The sequence below is a fragment of the Sycon ciliatum genome, chromosome 5 (assembly GCF_964019385.1).
Source record: "Sycon ciliatum chromosome 5, ocSycCili1.1, whole genome shotgun sequence".
NCBI lineage: Eukaryota > Metazoa > Porifera > Calcarea > Leucosolenida > Sycettidae > Sycon > Sycon ciliatum.
The window spans coordinates 7,988,431-8,001,777 of NC_088647.1; the positions used below are offsets into that span (position 1 = coordinate 7,988,431).

At 45.7% G+C, this 13,347-nt stretch overlaps 1 protein-coding gene across 2 annotated transcripts; it reads left to right on the forward strand.

Annotated features, from left to right (window-relative positions):
* Positions 1 to 1,274: 1,274 nt before the first annotated feature.
* On the forward strand, positions 1,275 to 10,438 carry LOC135817423 (uncharacterized). 2 transcript variants are annotated; one of them, XM_065330603.1, is made up of 5 exons: positions 1,275 to 1,597; positions 4,551 to 4,742; positions 6,950 to 7,078; positions 8,540 to 8,631; positions 9,566 to 10,438. In XM_065330603.1, exons 2-5 carry the CDS (start codon positions 4,568 to 4,570, stop codon positions 10,016 to 10,018), a joined length of 849 nt encoding a protein of 282 aa, XP_065186675.1. In that variant the 5' UTR covers positions 1,275 to 1,597; positions 4,551 to 4,567; the 3' UTR covers positions 10,019 to 10,438. The 2 variants fall into 2 exon arrangements, with proteins under 2 accessions (XP_065186675.1, XP_065186674.1); XM_065330602.1 differs by lacking the exon at positions 1,275 to 1,597 and adding an exon at positions 3,392 to 3,577.
* The last annotated feature ends 2,909 nt before the right edge of the window (positions 10,439 to 13,347 follow it).

Here is a 13,347-nt window from a genome sequence, read left to right on the forward strand (position 1 = left end):
CTCCGGGTTACAGGTGCGGCATGGTGGACGACGAGAGGGGGGACCATGGATCTCAGCAGAGGAGGACCTGGTTGGCCCAGCAGCTTGTAGACGAAAGTCAGTGCCGCCACTGTCCGTCGGGCCTCTAGGCTCTGTAGCAAGATGTTGGGTCCCAGGATGTGGAGGGCACGCCTCTGCACTCTGTTAAGGTGTTCAAGGTTAGTGGGAGCAGCTCCCATCCAGACAAGGGGAGCGTACTCGAGCAGGGGCCGGACGAAGCCGTGATACACGGCCAGCATGCCACGGCAGTCCAGAACACGAGCAGCTCTACGTAGGAGGCCAAGACGTGAGTTTGCCCTGGCAGCAACTGACCGGAGATGGGCGGAAAAGGATAGCTTGGAGTCAACCATAACTCCGAGGAGCTTGAGGTGTGGCTGTTGTGGGATGACCTCCCCTCCAAAGTGTATTGCGGGGACAGGCCAAGGCTGCTGTCGATGGCAGGAGATTCGTAGGAGCTGCGACTTGGATGGTTCAAACTTAACATGCCACTTTGTTCCCCATGCATGTAACGCATTAACGGAAGCTTGAAGACTGTCAGCTTGGTGTATGGCATCATCGCGTGTATTGACGCAGGCATACAGCGTGGTGTCGTCTGCAAATGTTCCCATTTCAGACCCTGGAGCCAGACAGCTATCAGCATCATTTGTGTGACACGGCGATGGTCTTTGGTGGGGCACTGGCTTGGCGAAAACGATATCTTCTTGTGCAATATAACATTGATCGGCTGCAGATGAGTACAGTCACTTCGTGGTTGGTCCTATAGGAGGGCAGCGGCCAGGAAAGAGGCAGGACTCATCGAAAACGAAGCGCTCGCAACAAACAATAGCACTCGAAATATCTCGTAAGATTTAGGGCCTATCGCTTTGAGCCAAAGCGCTCACAGCCTTGCCTACTTTATCAAAGTGAGCTCTACATGTTCGTTGACCTCTTCACACTACCCAGAAGAGCGAAACAAGGATTATGTCTTAGCATTTCAACTCCAACAGCAGACCATTACCAGTGCGAGAGAGAAAACTACAAAGGGCTTTGCTTTCTGTCGCATCGTCTCTTTTGCATGCAACTAACGAGAAAACCGTGTACTTACCCTCCCATTCACACGCGAACTATCAAACACGTCCTGTGCTGCATGCTGATCAGGTAGTGCCATGTATGTGTTGGACAGTGTACTCTCAGGTGACATGCCCCCTTTCGAACCCAGACAATCTTTTCGGGATTGGTCTATTCACTCTATTGTGTCATTTTCAGTTGTCTTATTGTATTCACGAGGTGAAAGAAGCGCTGTGTTCAATGCTGTTAGTGCCGTGAACTGTTTATTAGTAGTCCTCGCCGTTGTGTACTGGGACGTGACACCGACAGGGGAAAGCTGGAGTGCGGAGACGTTAGCTGGCAAGCCGCGAAAATCGTGACGAACCAAGTGCTGAAATCTTGGTTGGGACAAATCAAACGTTCAGCATTTACCTCAACCAAGGACCATGCCGTTTGCTCTGTCCACTTCCTGAAGATGGATGCGCTGCCTGCTGGAGACTCTCCTATCTCTCGTAACATCTTCTGAAGCCAGGTGAGACGTCGGGTATAGCGGAGATTAGCGAACGAAATGATGTCGTATGTTTTGAAATGTTTGCTGAAATCATCGCTGTGCAGGGGGGGGGGGGGGAGGGGTTGCTCAGTCTGAATGAGTGCTTCAAAGAAATTCGTGATTATTTTGCCCACGTTAGCAGACATAAACACAGTATGTCTTTGTCCACAATCCGCAGACACGTTTGACACCAGCGATGCTCGTGTATGTTTTGCGCACAATACTCCGTAAGGGGTCATTCCACACTCAGTGTCCTGCTGGGAAGGCACCAAATTGTCCCCGCGGCTTCCTGTGTGGTTGGAGCTGGCAGTTGCGAAATACACTGGACAGGGCCAATAGGTTGTTACTCACAACACGCTTGCCTGCCTGTACAAGCTGCACTACTTGCCTGGTCCTCCGCAGCTGCTCTCTGTGTTGCCACCGCGCCACATCATCTCTACAAACCCCAGAACTCGCAGCGAGCACGGTGCTGTCAGTGGCCATGACCACCAGCTCCAACACCAGCTGCCTGCATCTGCCCCGCTGGCACTGAAGCGCTCGTTCCCACACTGCAGCATCAGCGATTGGAACTCCCTCCCTGCCGCTCTCCTATCCCAGCCTCCCCACAGCAAGAGAATGCAATCATTCAAAACGAATGTTTACCGCCATCTTCGCAGCACAAACTGGCTCTGGGCAGTCGATTCCCTATGAATAGTATGACGCTAAGACAGTTTCTCCCCCACAATCGCTCGTGTTAAGCCTTGGGTTTTTGCATCTTTCTCACCTGTACAGCTCTATCTTCTTCTTTTTTCATTGTTTTTGGTGCGTGTTTTTGGCCGTGACGCCGAGACCTCAGGTCGGCAGAGTCATCAATGCCCCACCATCACTGCTGCGTCTCGGTGCAGCGCCTGCTCATTAGTTGTCACGTTTGTCCTAGTCTCCGTACCATTGTCTTTCCTTATTCTTTTCGAGCTGGTTATGTGAATATAGTAAAAAAAAAAAAAAAAAAAAAAAAAAAAAACATTCTGTGAAATTGCACGAGACTTCGAATAAGATGACCGTAAGCAATTATGTGAGTTCATGCCTGTTGTCAATGTGCATGACAACTTGCGCAACTTGCCAGCTTGCGCAATTTGCCAGCTTGCGCAAACCTATTCACATAGTGCTCACTGGCATTCTGTGAAATTGCACGAGACATCCAATAAAATGAGTGTAAACAATGTGATCCTATGCTAGTTGTCAATGTGCATGACAACTTGCGCAATTTGCCAGCTTGCGCAAACCTATTCACATAGTGCTCACTGGCTTTTAGATATCAATCTTGTTCAGTTGGATTTGGACATTGACCGGTATAGATCTTGTTATTTTCCCCCAACAAACCTTGACTGGTATAATATACTTACGGGATATATTCAACCATTACAATCTATCAGCCTAAGTATTGCTCGTTCGGTTGCATCTTGTATTGCCTAAAAGCCATTTTGAAAATGGAGATTTCTAAATCTCTAAATCTGTATCGGCTCCCCGGCAGCCCCTGATTGACCATGGGGTGACAGGTATCTTTTGTTTCTTTTGTCTGTCGCCTTCGCCGGAACACAAAGGATTCACGTCACTGTATTGAACGTTAGTTTATTATGTACTTCAGAAGTAGCTGAAACGACAAACTCTTTGTCACTATGTTAATATGTACGTGCTGGACGGTATAAAACCGCTGAACCTATTAGCAGGCAGTTAAGAAATTTTGGAGAGAGAGAGAGAGAGAGAGAGAGAGAGAGAGAGAGAGAGAGAGAGAGAGAGAGAGAGAGAGAGAGAGAGAGAGAGAGTCCGCGACAGTGTACAGCGATACTTTGTTTCTTCAGATAATCATCATCTTTACTGTTCTCCTAGCTAGTGTTGCAGTCATGGCTCTTTCAGCTACTCACGTCTGCAATGTCCTGATCGTGGTTTGTCTGCCTCTCATACTAAGCAGCTACCAGATTGAAGGTATGTTATGACGCGCTTAGAAACGTGTTCTGGGCATAGTGGCGAAGGCTTGAATTGAGGGAATTGACTCTGAAAGTATAGTATATTTATTTCAACATCTCAAGACTCGGTGGAAACACCGACCAATGTTAAGAGAGTTGGTGATTGCCAACCATCGGCGATATATACAAGAACGGGGAGGGAAAAGAAAAGAGTGGCAAAATTAACAGCAACAACAACTCCATAAAGAAAGAGAATGTCAAATAAAACAGTGAAAAGAAACAGTGTGTAGAAGTGAAGTGTGTAGGCGGTATTTTTTCAACTATTCCAGGTACTACAGTGTACTCCATGGTTTGCCTTGACAGCCGCATGCTTAGACTCATACAGTCTAATCTGCCGTTAGCGACCTCTGCTGTAGGCGAACATCTACCATTAGCGACCGATTTTCCGTGCACTGACGGTGTCACATACAAATTAATCTGTCCAGAGCGACCATCTGCTGTGCGCGACCAGCGAACGCGATTTCATGCACGGTGGCTGCATTCAAATCTGCTGTAAGCGACCGCGACCCAGGTTCAGTCAGGTGCGAAATTGTACTTGCCAGTGCGCTGTCAACTGCAAGGTGTGAAAATGCGCTGTCTTGCAAGTGCGATCGACTTGCCCTGGCACCCCTATATTCTATTGAATATCCAATAAAATGATTTTTTAAATCACATTCTCGTCGATTTGAGCCTTTTGAGTACATGGAAGCATATATGCATGCCCGGTATGCCGGATTTACCATACATCTGCCGTGAGAGATCATCTGCCGTAAGAGACCGCTTTATCTTGCACCAAGGGGCGGTGGCTTACGACAGATTTGACTGTACCTGTCAAACACTGTTGGCTGCTGGCAGCTGAAAAGTCAACAGTGCCATTCATTATTTTGCGATGTTGACATTTGAAAGAAACACTATGGATGTCATGCGATTTCTCTGTTCAATGGCTCTGCTAGGTGCTTATGACAGCTGCATGGTGAAGCGCATGCTGAAGGCTGGGATTCCGTCGAGCAAAGCACCGCAGTACGAGCAGCGGGCCCTGCTCGCCAATATGTCCCTGGCACAGGTTGCTGACATTCCGGTTAATGTGCTTGCCTACGTGTTGCAGTCTACGCGAGATGAAGCCAGCGCTATCCAACAATGTATCGGTAAGCCATGCTTAGCAGGGAAGTCAATGTAGACCTGCCGAGTCTCTCTCGCTGAACCTCCTGTAGCCAAACACTGGCCACTTCCAATCATGTATCTCGTATGCAGATACCCAAGGTTAAATCTTCAAAAAACAAAACACATTAATTTTCATGATTGTCATTTGAAGTACGTCGTCATACATGCAAGTTCACAACCCGCAGCTCTTCCCTAGTATCCTGATACAGTAAAACATGTGACCAACGACCACGCCTTGGTGCCAGAGAAAGCGGTCTTTAGTGGCAGGTGGTCCTTAGTTAGAGGTTTGCACCGCACAACCATGAATGTGAGACCGTCCGTGCCTGGCGAAGTGGTATGTAGTACCAGGCTGGTCGCTAGTCACGGCGGTCTTTAGTTACAGGTTTTCCTATACATATCACTGAGCTCAATGAACTGAGCCAACAACAGGAGCAGTATCCGTTCTGGCAGCGGTCTATGTCCACATTACCTGGCCCTTTCGGTCTAGGGACGCTCGAACAAGAGACGTCTTACTGTGGAGTATATTGGGCTGGCAATAATAGCTATGATTTGGCATGCTGAATTTGGACCATCATTATGCTAACAGAATGAGAAACCTGTGGGGCATGCATTTAGTTATGTTGTTCTGTTATCTTACATTTAACTCAACATCTGTGGTACTAGATCTTGATCTGAGTTTTGCGTCTGGGCATCTAAGATCCAATAGTGGATGACCATCTTGCATTTTTCCTCCATTGGAATGTTTCCCTTATACTAGCCAGATCACACAGATCTCTTGGGCAATGCGAGTGTGGTGGTGATGCGTGCAAGCGCTTCGTGCTCTCCTTCACCTACTACCCACCCTACACCTGAACACGCATATCCCCATTCACACAGCCAGCTGGACTTGCTCCTGTTCTCCCCAAACTACGTGAAATTCGAATGATAAAAGGAGAGGTGAAATACGTTACGAGTTATGACTAACAGTCCACCAAGGTAACGAGATCTTATACAGTCAGATAGTGAGACAACAAGGCACAAAACTGACAGGGATATTAAGACATTCAACGACCTGACACCGAACACCTAGCTCCTCTGAGTCCTCTCGTTATCTCCTTTTATCTCGTTAACTTGGTGGACTGTTAGTCATAACTGGTAAAGTATTGGTCCTTTATTTTTATTTAATACTATTGACTCTAAATTGACTATTGACTTTCATATCTGGCTTGCAAGTGTTGAGTTTCAGAGAGAAAAGAGCAGTACGTGGCATGTGGCCTTAAATTTCCTAACACTTCGAAAATTCTCCGTGAAGTCCAAATTTGAAATTGCAATTATTTATTTATTGACTCTACAGCTGAGTTTTAAACTCAAAAATTGAAGTTCAACACTTACAGTTGCATGGAGATAGGTAGAATTCTTCCACATATTACGTCTCACATATCAGCTGCTGATATAGTTTTGTCTTTGCCTGACGAACTCGGTTCACCAGGCGAGAGAGTACGCAGCAGCGTTTATGGTGGATCACGGCAAATTCTTCTAAATCGATTAAGAAAGGACCAACATGTTACATGTTATCCGTAGTTTGTGTCAACACTAACAGTTATATTCTTAAGAAAGATAATGATGTAGTCTAAAGGTGCAATAGGGCTTGAAAGTGATGACGTCAAAAACGGCCAGGGAGTAGTAAGTTGACATCAGATTTCTATTTTGGATCAACTAAGGTGTGACTTTGCTATAGCCTCAGTATGTGGGTGCATAGCAACCCACTCATGTCGTATGCAGGGGTGACTTTTACTTCGCCACCAGTTGTAACCCCGCCCCCAGTAGCCAAATCAGTCAGTTTCACTGGCTACATCACCTTGCTGTGAGTATGACGGCTTGAAATGTGCTTGGGTCCATACAAAAACTGGATCCAAGTGATCCAGTTTTTGAATTTTTGAAATTGTTGCTATGCTGTGACGTAGCACTTTCCAGCCCTATAGCTGGCACAATACTGACTGATGTGATACTGACCATCAACGACCGGATGTTAAGCTCTATCACGTATTGCTTATAACTGTCAGTGTTGGACACAAACTACGGAAACATAATATTATTATGAACATGTTGGTCCTTTCTTTAATTTTAGTCCTTGGCTCTCCTTCCTACACCGATTATTACGTCATTTTAACCTAATGCCATCTTCTCTGCTTCGTTCAATTTGTGTACGCAGAGGGGAGATCTGGGACTTGCAGTACCTACTCGCCATGTCAGAACGGCGGTCTATGTGAGCTGTCCCAACCTCAAACGGAATACATGTGCAAGTGTCCCAGTGACTTCACTGGCGACAGCTGTCAATCAGGTAAGCCTACATGAAGTTTAGCACAAGTTGCTTACCTGATTGCTGCTCTGACTAGCCCGCCTCCTAGCTCTCCTTGACCACCCTGTCACCCCTGATACTCGCTTGACTCCTCTGTCAGACACTTTTTCTTTCGCAATATTATTTTCAAATTCCTACCCTTTCTTTTCTAAATGCGCCTTATCCATTTGCCTTTATATCATTCGGTAGGCATATGCGGATAATGCCGGCAGAATTCGGTACTTTTTCTGGTAAGTTTCATGCATGTTTGGTATGTGGGTAAAGAAATGGAGCAGAATTCAAGGAATTGCCCGCCATAAGGTTTGTATGGTTCTGCTAATTTCACTGCTTTTCGAGCAGAATCTGCCACCTTTTCGTGCATTATCCGCCAATGCCTACCAGGCTGGCCACCTTGCTGTGGAGTTAAATCCCGACACGGTTACACCACCGCAAACCGGACTGCAACGATTAGGACTTTTTTCGCGTTGGTAATTTTTTTCGTGGACAACAATTATTTATCAGTCAAGTGTCGGTCATCCGGAAGCTGTATGAGCTCCAAAGTTACGAGCAGCTAGTTGCCCCCTCACCATTGCCAAGGAAATACCTAAGTATTTGGGTCATTTGTCAATGTGATTTGACGGGACGATCCGAAAAGCGTAAAAATGTCGAACGTTTTCGTTCTGTTATACAATTTTCTTGTTTAAGGATTCCCCAGCGGCTTTCGCCTATCGAGGGGGGTTTCCAAACTTTCCACAATACCAAATCTGTAAAAGAAGTGATATGCAATAGGTGAGCAAAGAAGGAGAAAAAGACATAGTCTAGGGCAGAGCTCTGCGCTTGAGCATATGATTGTAAGCATGCAGAACTAGGATAATACATGTACATGTAAAATTTATGATGAAGAAAGGAAAAGGACTAAATGTTACGAGTTATGACAAACTGTCCACCAACGTAACCAGATCTTATACAGTCAGCAAGTGCGACCGTAACATTTTGTCCTTTTCCTTTCTTCATCATAACTATACTATTATTGGCTCACCATCCGAGTTCAAATGTAAAATTTAATGATGGAAAGTGTGCCCGAGATAAGCTTCCAAAGAAAACGATGTGACATTACATACATGCATGATTGTATTCAACGGGATTCCACTGCAATGAAACCAATGCTCGTAGAACTGTTTGCGCAGTTCTTGCTTAAATTCGCCTAAACTGGTCAAGGAGGTGATCTTAGGGGGCAGAAAATTCTACAGGATGCTGTATTTATGGAAAGAGAGATTTGAACAGCGCTGTCCCTGGTTTGTCAATATGGTCTGAATTTATTCTTTACAGCACATTTCTGGCTGTGGGTGGCTGAAGCTAGCTATGTCATATACAAGTTGCGGAAAGGGAGTAGTATGCATTTCAAAGTACAAGTCACGGCGTATTTTGAATTATCATTATTATTATCATTTCCTTACTGTACAGCTCATCCTGCCCCATTAGATGAGTTCAGGAGTCTACAAAATGAAGTTGAAGAGCTACGAACGCAACTGGCAGACACTCAAAGTAGAACTCAGGTAAGTGAGTAAGCAATGGAGTAATGCACTCAACACTCGTGTTTACTGTCATTGCTGGCTGACCAGAGTGGGGAGCTGAGAGAGAGAGAAAGTAAAAGTGAGAGAGAAAGGGAGAGGGGGAAAGAGAGACTGCAGCAGAGGCTGAAGGGAGACAATGATAGAGAGAAAGAGAGAGAGAGAGAGAGAGAGAGAGAGAGAGAGAGAGAGAGAGAGAGAGAGAGAGAGAGAGAGAGAGAGAGAGAGAGAGAGAGAGAGAGAGAGAGAGAGAGACAGAGACAGAGACAGAGACAGAGACAGAGACAGAGAGAGAGAGAGAGAGAGAGAGAGAGAGAGAGAGAGAGAGAGAGAGAGAGAGAGAGAGAGAGAGAGAGAGAGAGAGAGAGAGAGACAGAGAGACAGAGAGACAGAGAGACAGAGTGAGAGAGAGAGAGTGAGAGAGGAAGAGAGGAAGAGACAGACAGAGAGATAGAAAGAGAGACAGAGCGAGAGAGGCCGACGGTCGTAGTTAGGGTGATAGAGAGAGAGAGAGAGAGAGAGAGAGAGAGAGAGAGAGAGAGAGAGAGAGAGAGAGAGAGAGAGAGACAGAGACAGAGACAGAGAGAGAGAGAGAGAGAGAGAGAGACAGAGAGACAGAGAGAGAGACAGAGAGACAGAGAGACAGAGTGAGAGAGACAGAGTGAGAGAGGAAGAGAGGAAGAGACAGACAGAGAGATAGAAAGAGAGACAGAGCGAGAGAGGCCGACGGTCGTAGTTAGGGTGATCGTGTCTACTAACGCCCTTGAACGTACGAAATATCATCTACATCAGAGTGAATTCAGCATTCAGGAAAGCTCCGGATTACTAAGTCCGGAAAAGAGTCTGAAAAGCACAATGGGGCTGGCATTGGTGTTGTGTCGGCTTTCTGAATTCGTTTTTTGTTGTTGTCCAATTTCAGTACGATGGCACTGGTTGTAACCGGATGAGCGTTGGTTACAAGTATCAAAGTCTTGTACGCGCCAACGACATTGATGAAGGCCGTATCGCAACACTGCCGTTCAGAAAGAAGCATACCAGCACTGTACTCAAGCTGTCCTATTCTGGTGCTATACGGACATGGGGATCAGGCACAGCTGCGAGGTGGTACTTCAAGATCGACAACAGGGAGTGTGTTAGACCTACGAAAATCGACATAGCAATGTACCAGGGCAGTGGCGACAACACGCACATCCCAGCCGTGCTAACTGGCATTTGTGAGTCAACGAACAGCACTGGAGTGAACATTGCAGCTGGAGATCACAATATCACTGTACATGTCGGAAGAGTTTCGGGTTATGGCATTGGTGATCCCGACTCGGGATGGGCGTCTACATCTATTCTGGAAATTCAAGAAATGTGTCCTCAATACTAACCTTCTCTTCAAGTACGTTAATGTCTATCCCCACTACTTACCTAATTTTGGTTTACATATCACAACCAGTGCACGACGTCCCAATAACGGCTGATATTGACAAACCATGGACAGTGCTGTTCAAATCTCTTTTTCCATAAATACAGCACCCTCTGGAATTGTCTGCCCCCTAAGATCACCTCAACCAGTTTAAGCGAATTTAAGGAAGAACTGCACAAACAGTTTTACGAGCATTGGTTTCACTGCAGTGGAATTCCGTCACATCATCTTCTTTAGAAGCTTATCTCTGGCACATTTTTCATCATTTACATGTAGTATCCCAGTTCTGAAAGCTTACAATAATATGCTCAAGCGCAGAGCTCTGCCCTAGACTATGTCTTTTTCTCTTTCTTTGCTCACTATTGCTCGTCACTTCTTTTACAGATTTGGTCTTATGGAAAGTTTGGACACCCCCTCGATAGGCGAAAGCCTTTGGGGAATCCTTAAAAACGATAAACATTACAAATTACAAGGGGGGGGGGGGGTCACCGTACTAGCCAATCCATACAGTGCCAGTGGATTGGGAGAGTATGAAGGCACTTCTCCCCAGCTACAGGATACAGGTGATTCTTTTTTGGATTTTGGATTGGATTTTTATTTATAGTGGTGACTATAACAGGCAATTGCCTAATAACAATAGACCCACTCGAGGGAAAGATGCAAAAAGATATGAATAATTAATATAATAGACTATTGGATAGGTGATCATGTTCGCATTTTGCATAACTGTTAGCTGAAAAGTCATAAGTACTAGCGTGAAAAAGCAAGGCATTGGGGTAACAGTTTCTTAAAACGGGCCGAGTTATCCACACAGCGAGCTAGAGGGTGTAAATCATTCCACAGCTTAGCACATTTGAAGGAAGCGCCGTGACGGGCAAAGGCAGTTCTGAGCATGGGCAACTTAAGAGTGCGTGATACAAGGCTGCGCGTTGCAAGACCATTATTTAAACGCTCGAACATTTGACTTAATGTGACACTACAGCGGCCTTCTAAACAGCGCCACGTCAGATACAGTAATTTCTTGCAATACATGGATGCCAAACGATCTAGACCAAGTCTCGCAAATAAAGGGCTTGATGGGCTACAAAAACCAGTATCGTACACTGAACGCAAAGCTCGCTTTAGCATTCGTTCAAGCCTACCTAACTGGGTTAAGGAAAGGCCAGCAGAAAAACAATTTGATGCATATAGAAAATCTGGCAACAATAGGCACTTTACAAAGGTTTCTCGGCAAGTCAGCGGAATATTGTGTCGATTTCGGAACAGAATACCAATTTTACTGGCAAGTTTGGTGACCATAGAATCAACTTGAGTCCCCCAAGAAAGATCCTGGTCCAAATGTATTCCAAGGTACTTTGCACATGTCACTTGCTTGAGCTGCACTCCATGACAGTAGACTGCAAATTGGTGGTCAGTCATATGTGGCGTAGACAGGAAGAGCACTTGTGTCTTCCGGGCATTTAGAATTAAATTGCGGTTTGACAGCCAGTTACTAATGACGGAGACAGCTGCAGACAGGGAGTTGCTAAGCGCATTCTTCTGCGTACCGCAAACATACACTAGAATATCGTCAGCAAATTGAATAACTTTCACACAAAACTCGGAGACAATGGACTGGATCGAACGAACATAGAGTACAAAAAGCAGCGGACCAAGAACAGAGCCGTGGGGAACGCCACACATGCAGGGGGAAGGAGGGCTATAGTTCTCAGCAATGTGCACTATTTGGCGGCGATTGGACAAATAGTCGGCAAACCAAACTAGTGCTGAACCAGATATGCCAAGCTCAAACAAATCATTAATGAGCACTTGGTGCCTGACCTTGTCAAATGCTTTGGACATATCCACGAGCACAGCACCAGTAATTTGTCCGGCATCGCGAGCGCGAACAAACGTGTCCGTGACGAAAACTAGAGCGTCTCCCCCGATTCTGATTCGATCCAAGCGATTTCTTGTGGCACTCATCAGGAAGCATTAAAACCAGGTAGTTAAAACTGTATACCGTATTTCCGCAAATAAAAGGCCGTCCTCGTATACAAGGCAGGGGCAGGGGGCGATTGAAAAAATAAAAGACCGTCTCCGATTAGAAGACCGGGCCTACTAAATGAGTCTTTGTTCTTGTGTTAAAAATAGAAGACCGTGCTCAAACTGTGGGAAAAAATAGAAGACCGTGCTCAAACTGTGTAGAAGAAAATGGAAGAACGGGGGTAAAACTGTGTGGCGAGAAATAGAAGACCGGGGTCAAACTGGGTTGAAAGAATAAAAGACCATCCTCGAATACAAGATCGTCCTCGATTATAAGGCCGGGTTTGGTTGAGGTTGAAAAAATAGTAGACCGGCCTACTATTTGTGGAAATACGGTATACCATAAAATGCATGAAAATGCCGCTCACTCTAAGCTTGGTTGACTAGATCTAACGTGAATGTACACTGATTCCAACACTTTCAACAACAAAGCAAGATGTACACAACTGAACCAAGAATCATGGATGTGCATAATAATAATTATTATGTAAAAATTGTAAAGAATACTTCACGTTATGCACACGATTTCGATTGTCTGACCTGATTTTTTTTATAATTCAAGAAATTCTGAGTGTGAAAAAGGTGTAGTGGATACTCTAATGTAATCTCGCTTGCACCTTTTGCCTTTTGGCACTATTGCCATCACATTTTGATTTTGATTTTTCACCTCTTTCGCAACACAGTTTTTTCTTCTCATCCTCACCAATTGCCGCGATGTTTTTTTTTCAATTAGAAAATTGACCGTCTATGGTGATTGATGACTAACCAACACAATGCTATGGCACAAGAGGTTTTGCGCGGTTATCACTTGTACATGCACGCACGCACACGCACACGCACAAGCCCTGGTTGACTTCGTCGACCCAGCTCTCCCTAACACCCAGTTTGCATTCCGCCCTGGACACTCGATCGAAGATGCGCTGGCACTGCTCTCGGACACCGTCCTCCAAGCCCGAGACAATGGTTCTGTTGTAGCAACATGCCTGTTAGATATGAGTGTCGAATCTGGTCGGCCCGGGGTTAGACCCCGGGCCCAAGGCTGCGGTTCGACATGAACTAACTTACTAGGACCTTCACATTACAAGGCGTCCATACAACGGCCCACGGCGCGCACACCACCCCTAATGTTTTTTTTATTAAAGACCCAACAAAGAAAAGCACCGCAGTCGTAACTGCCCATGGCAAAAAAAAACAAAAACAGCTACATAATTATGTCTATAACCACCCTTCAGTCCGGGGTGGGAGGGCGGGAACAAACTGAACGG

Bases quoted from the DNA above. Each gene is read 5' to 3' on its own strand.
- LOC135817423 (XM_065330602.1), top strand. From the start codon at position 3,496: ATGGCTCTTTCAGCTACTCACGTCTGCAATGTCCTGATCGTGGTTTGT. The intron at 3,578-4,550 runs GTATGTTATGAC...TGGCTCTGCTAG, and splicing joins AAGCAGCTACCAGATTGAAG to GTGCTTATGACAGCTGCATG. The intron at 4,743-6,949 runs GTAAGCCATGCT...TTGTGTACGCAG, and splicing joins CGCTATCCAACAATGTATCG to AGGGGAGATCTGGGACTTGC.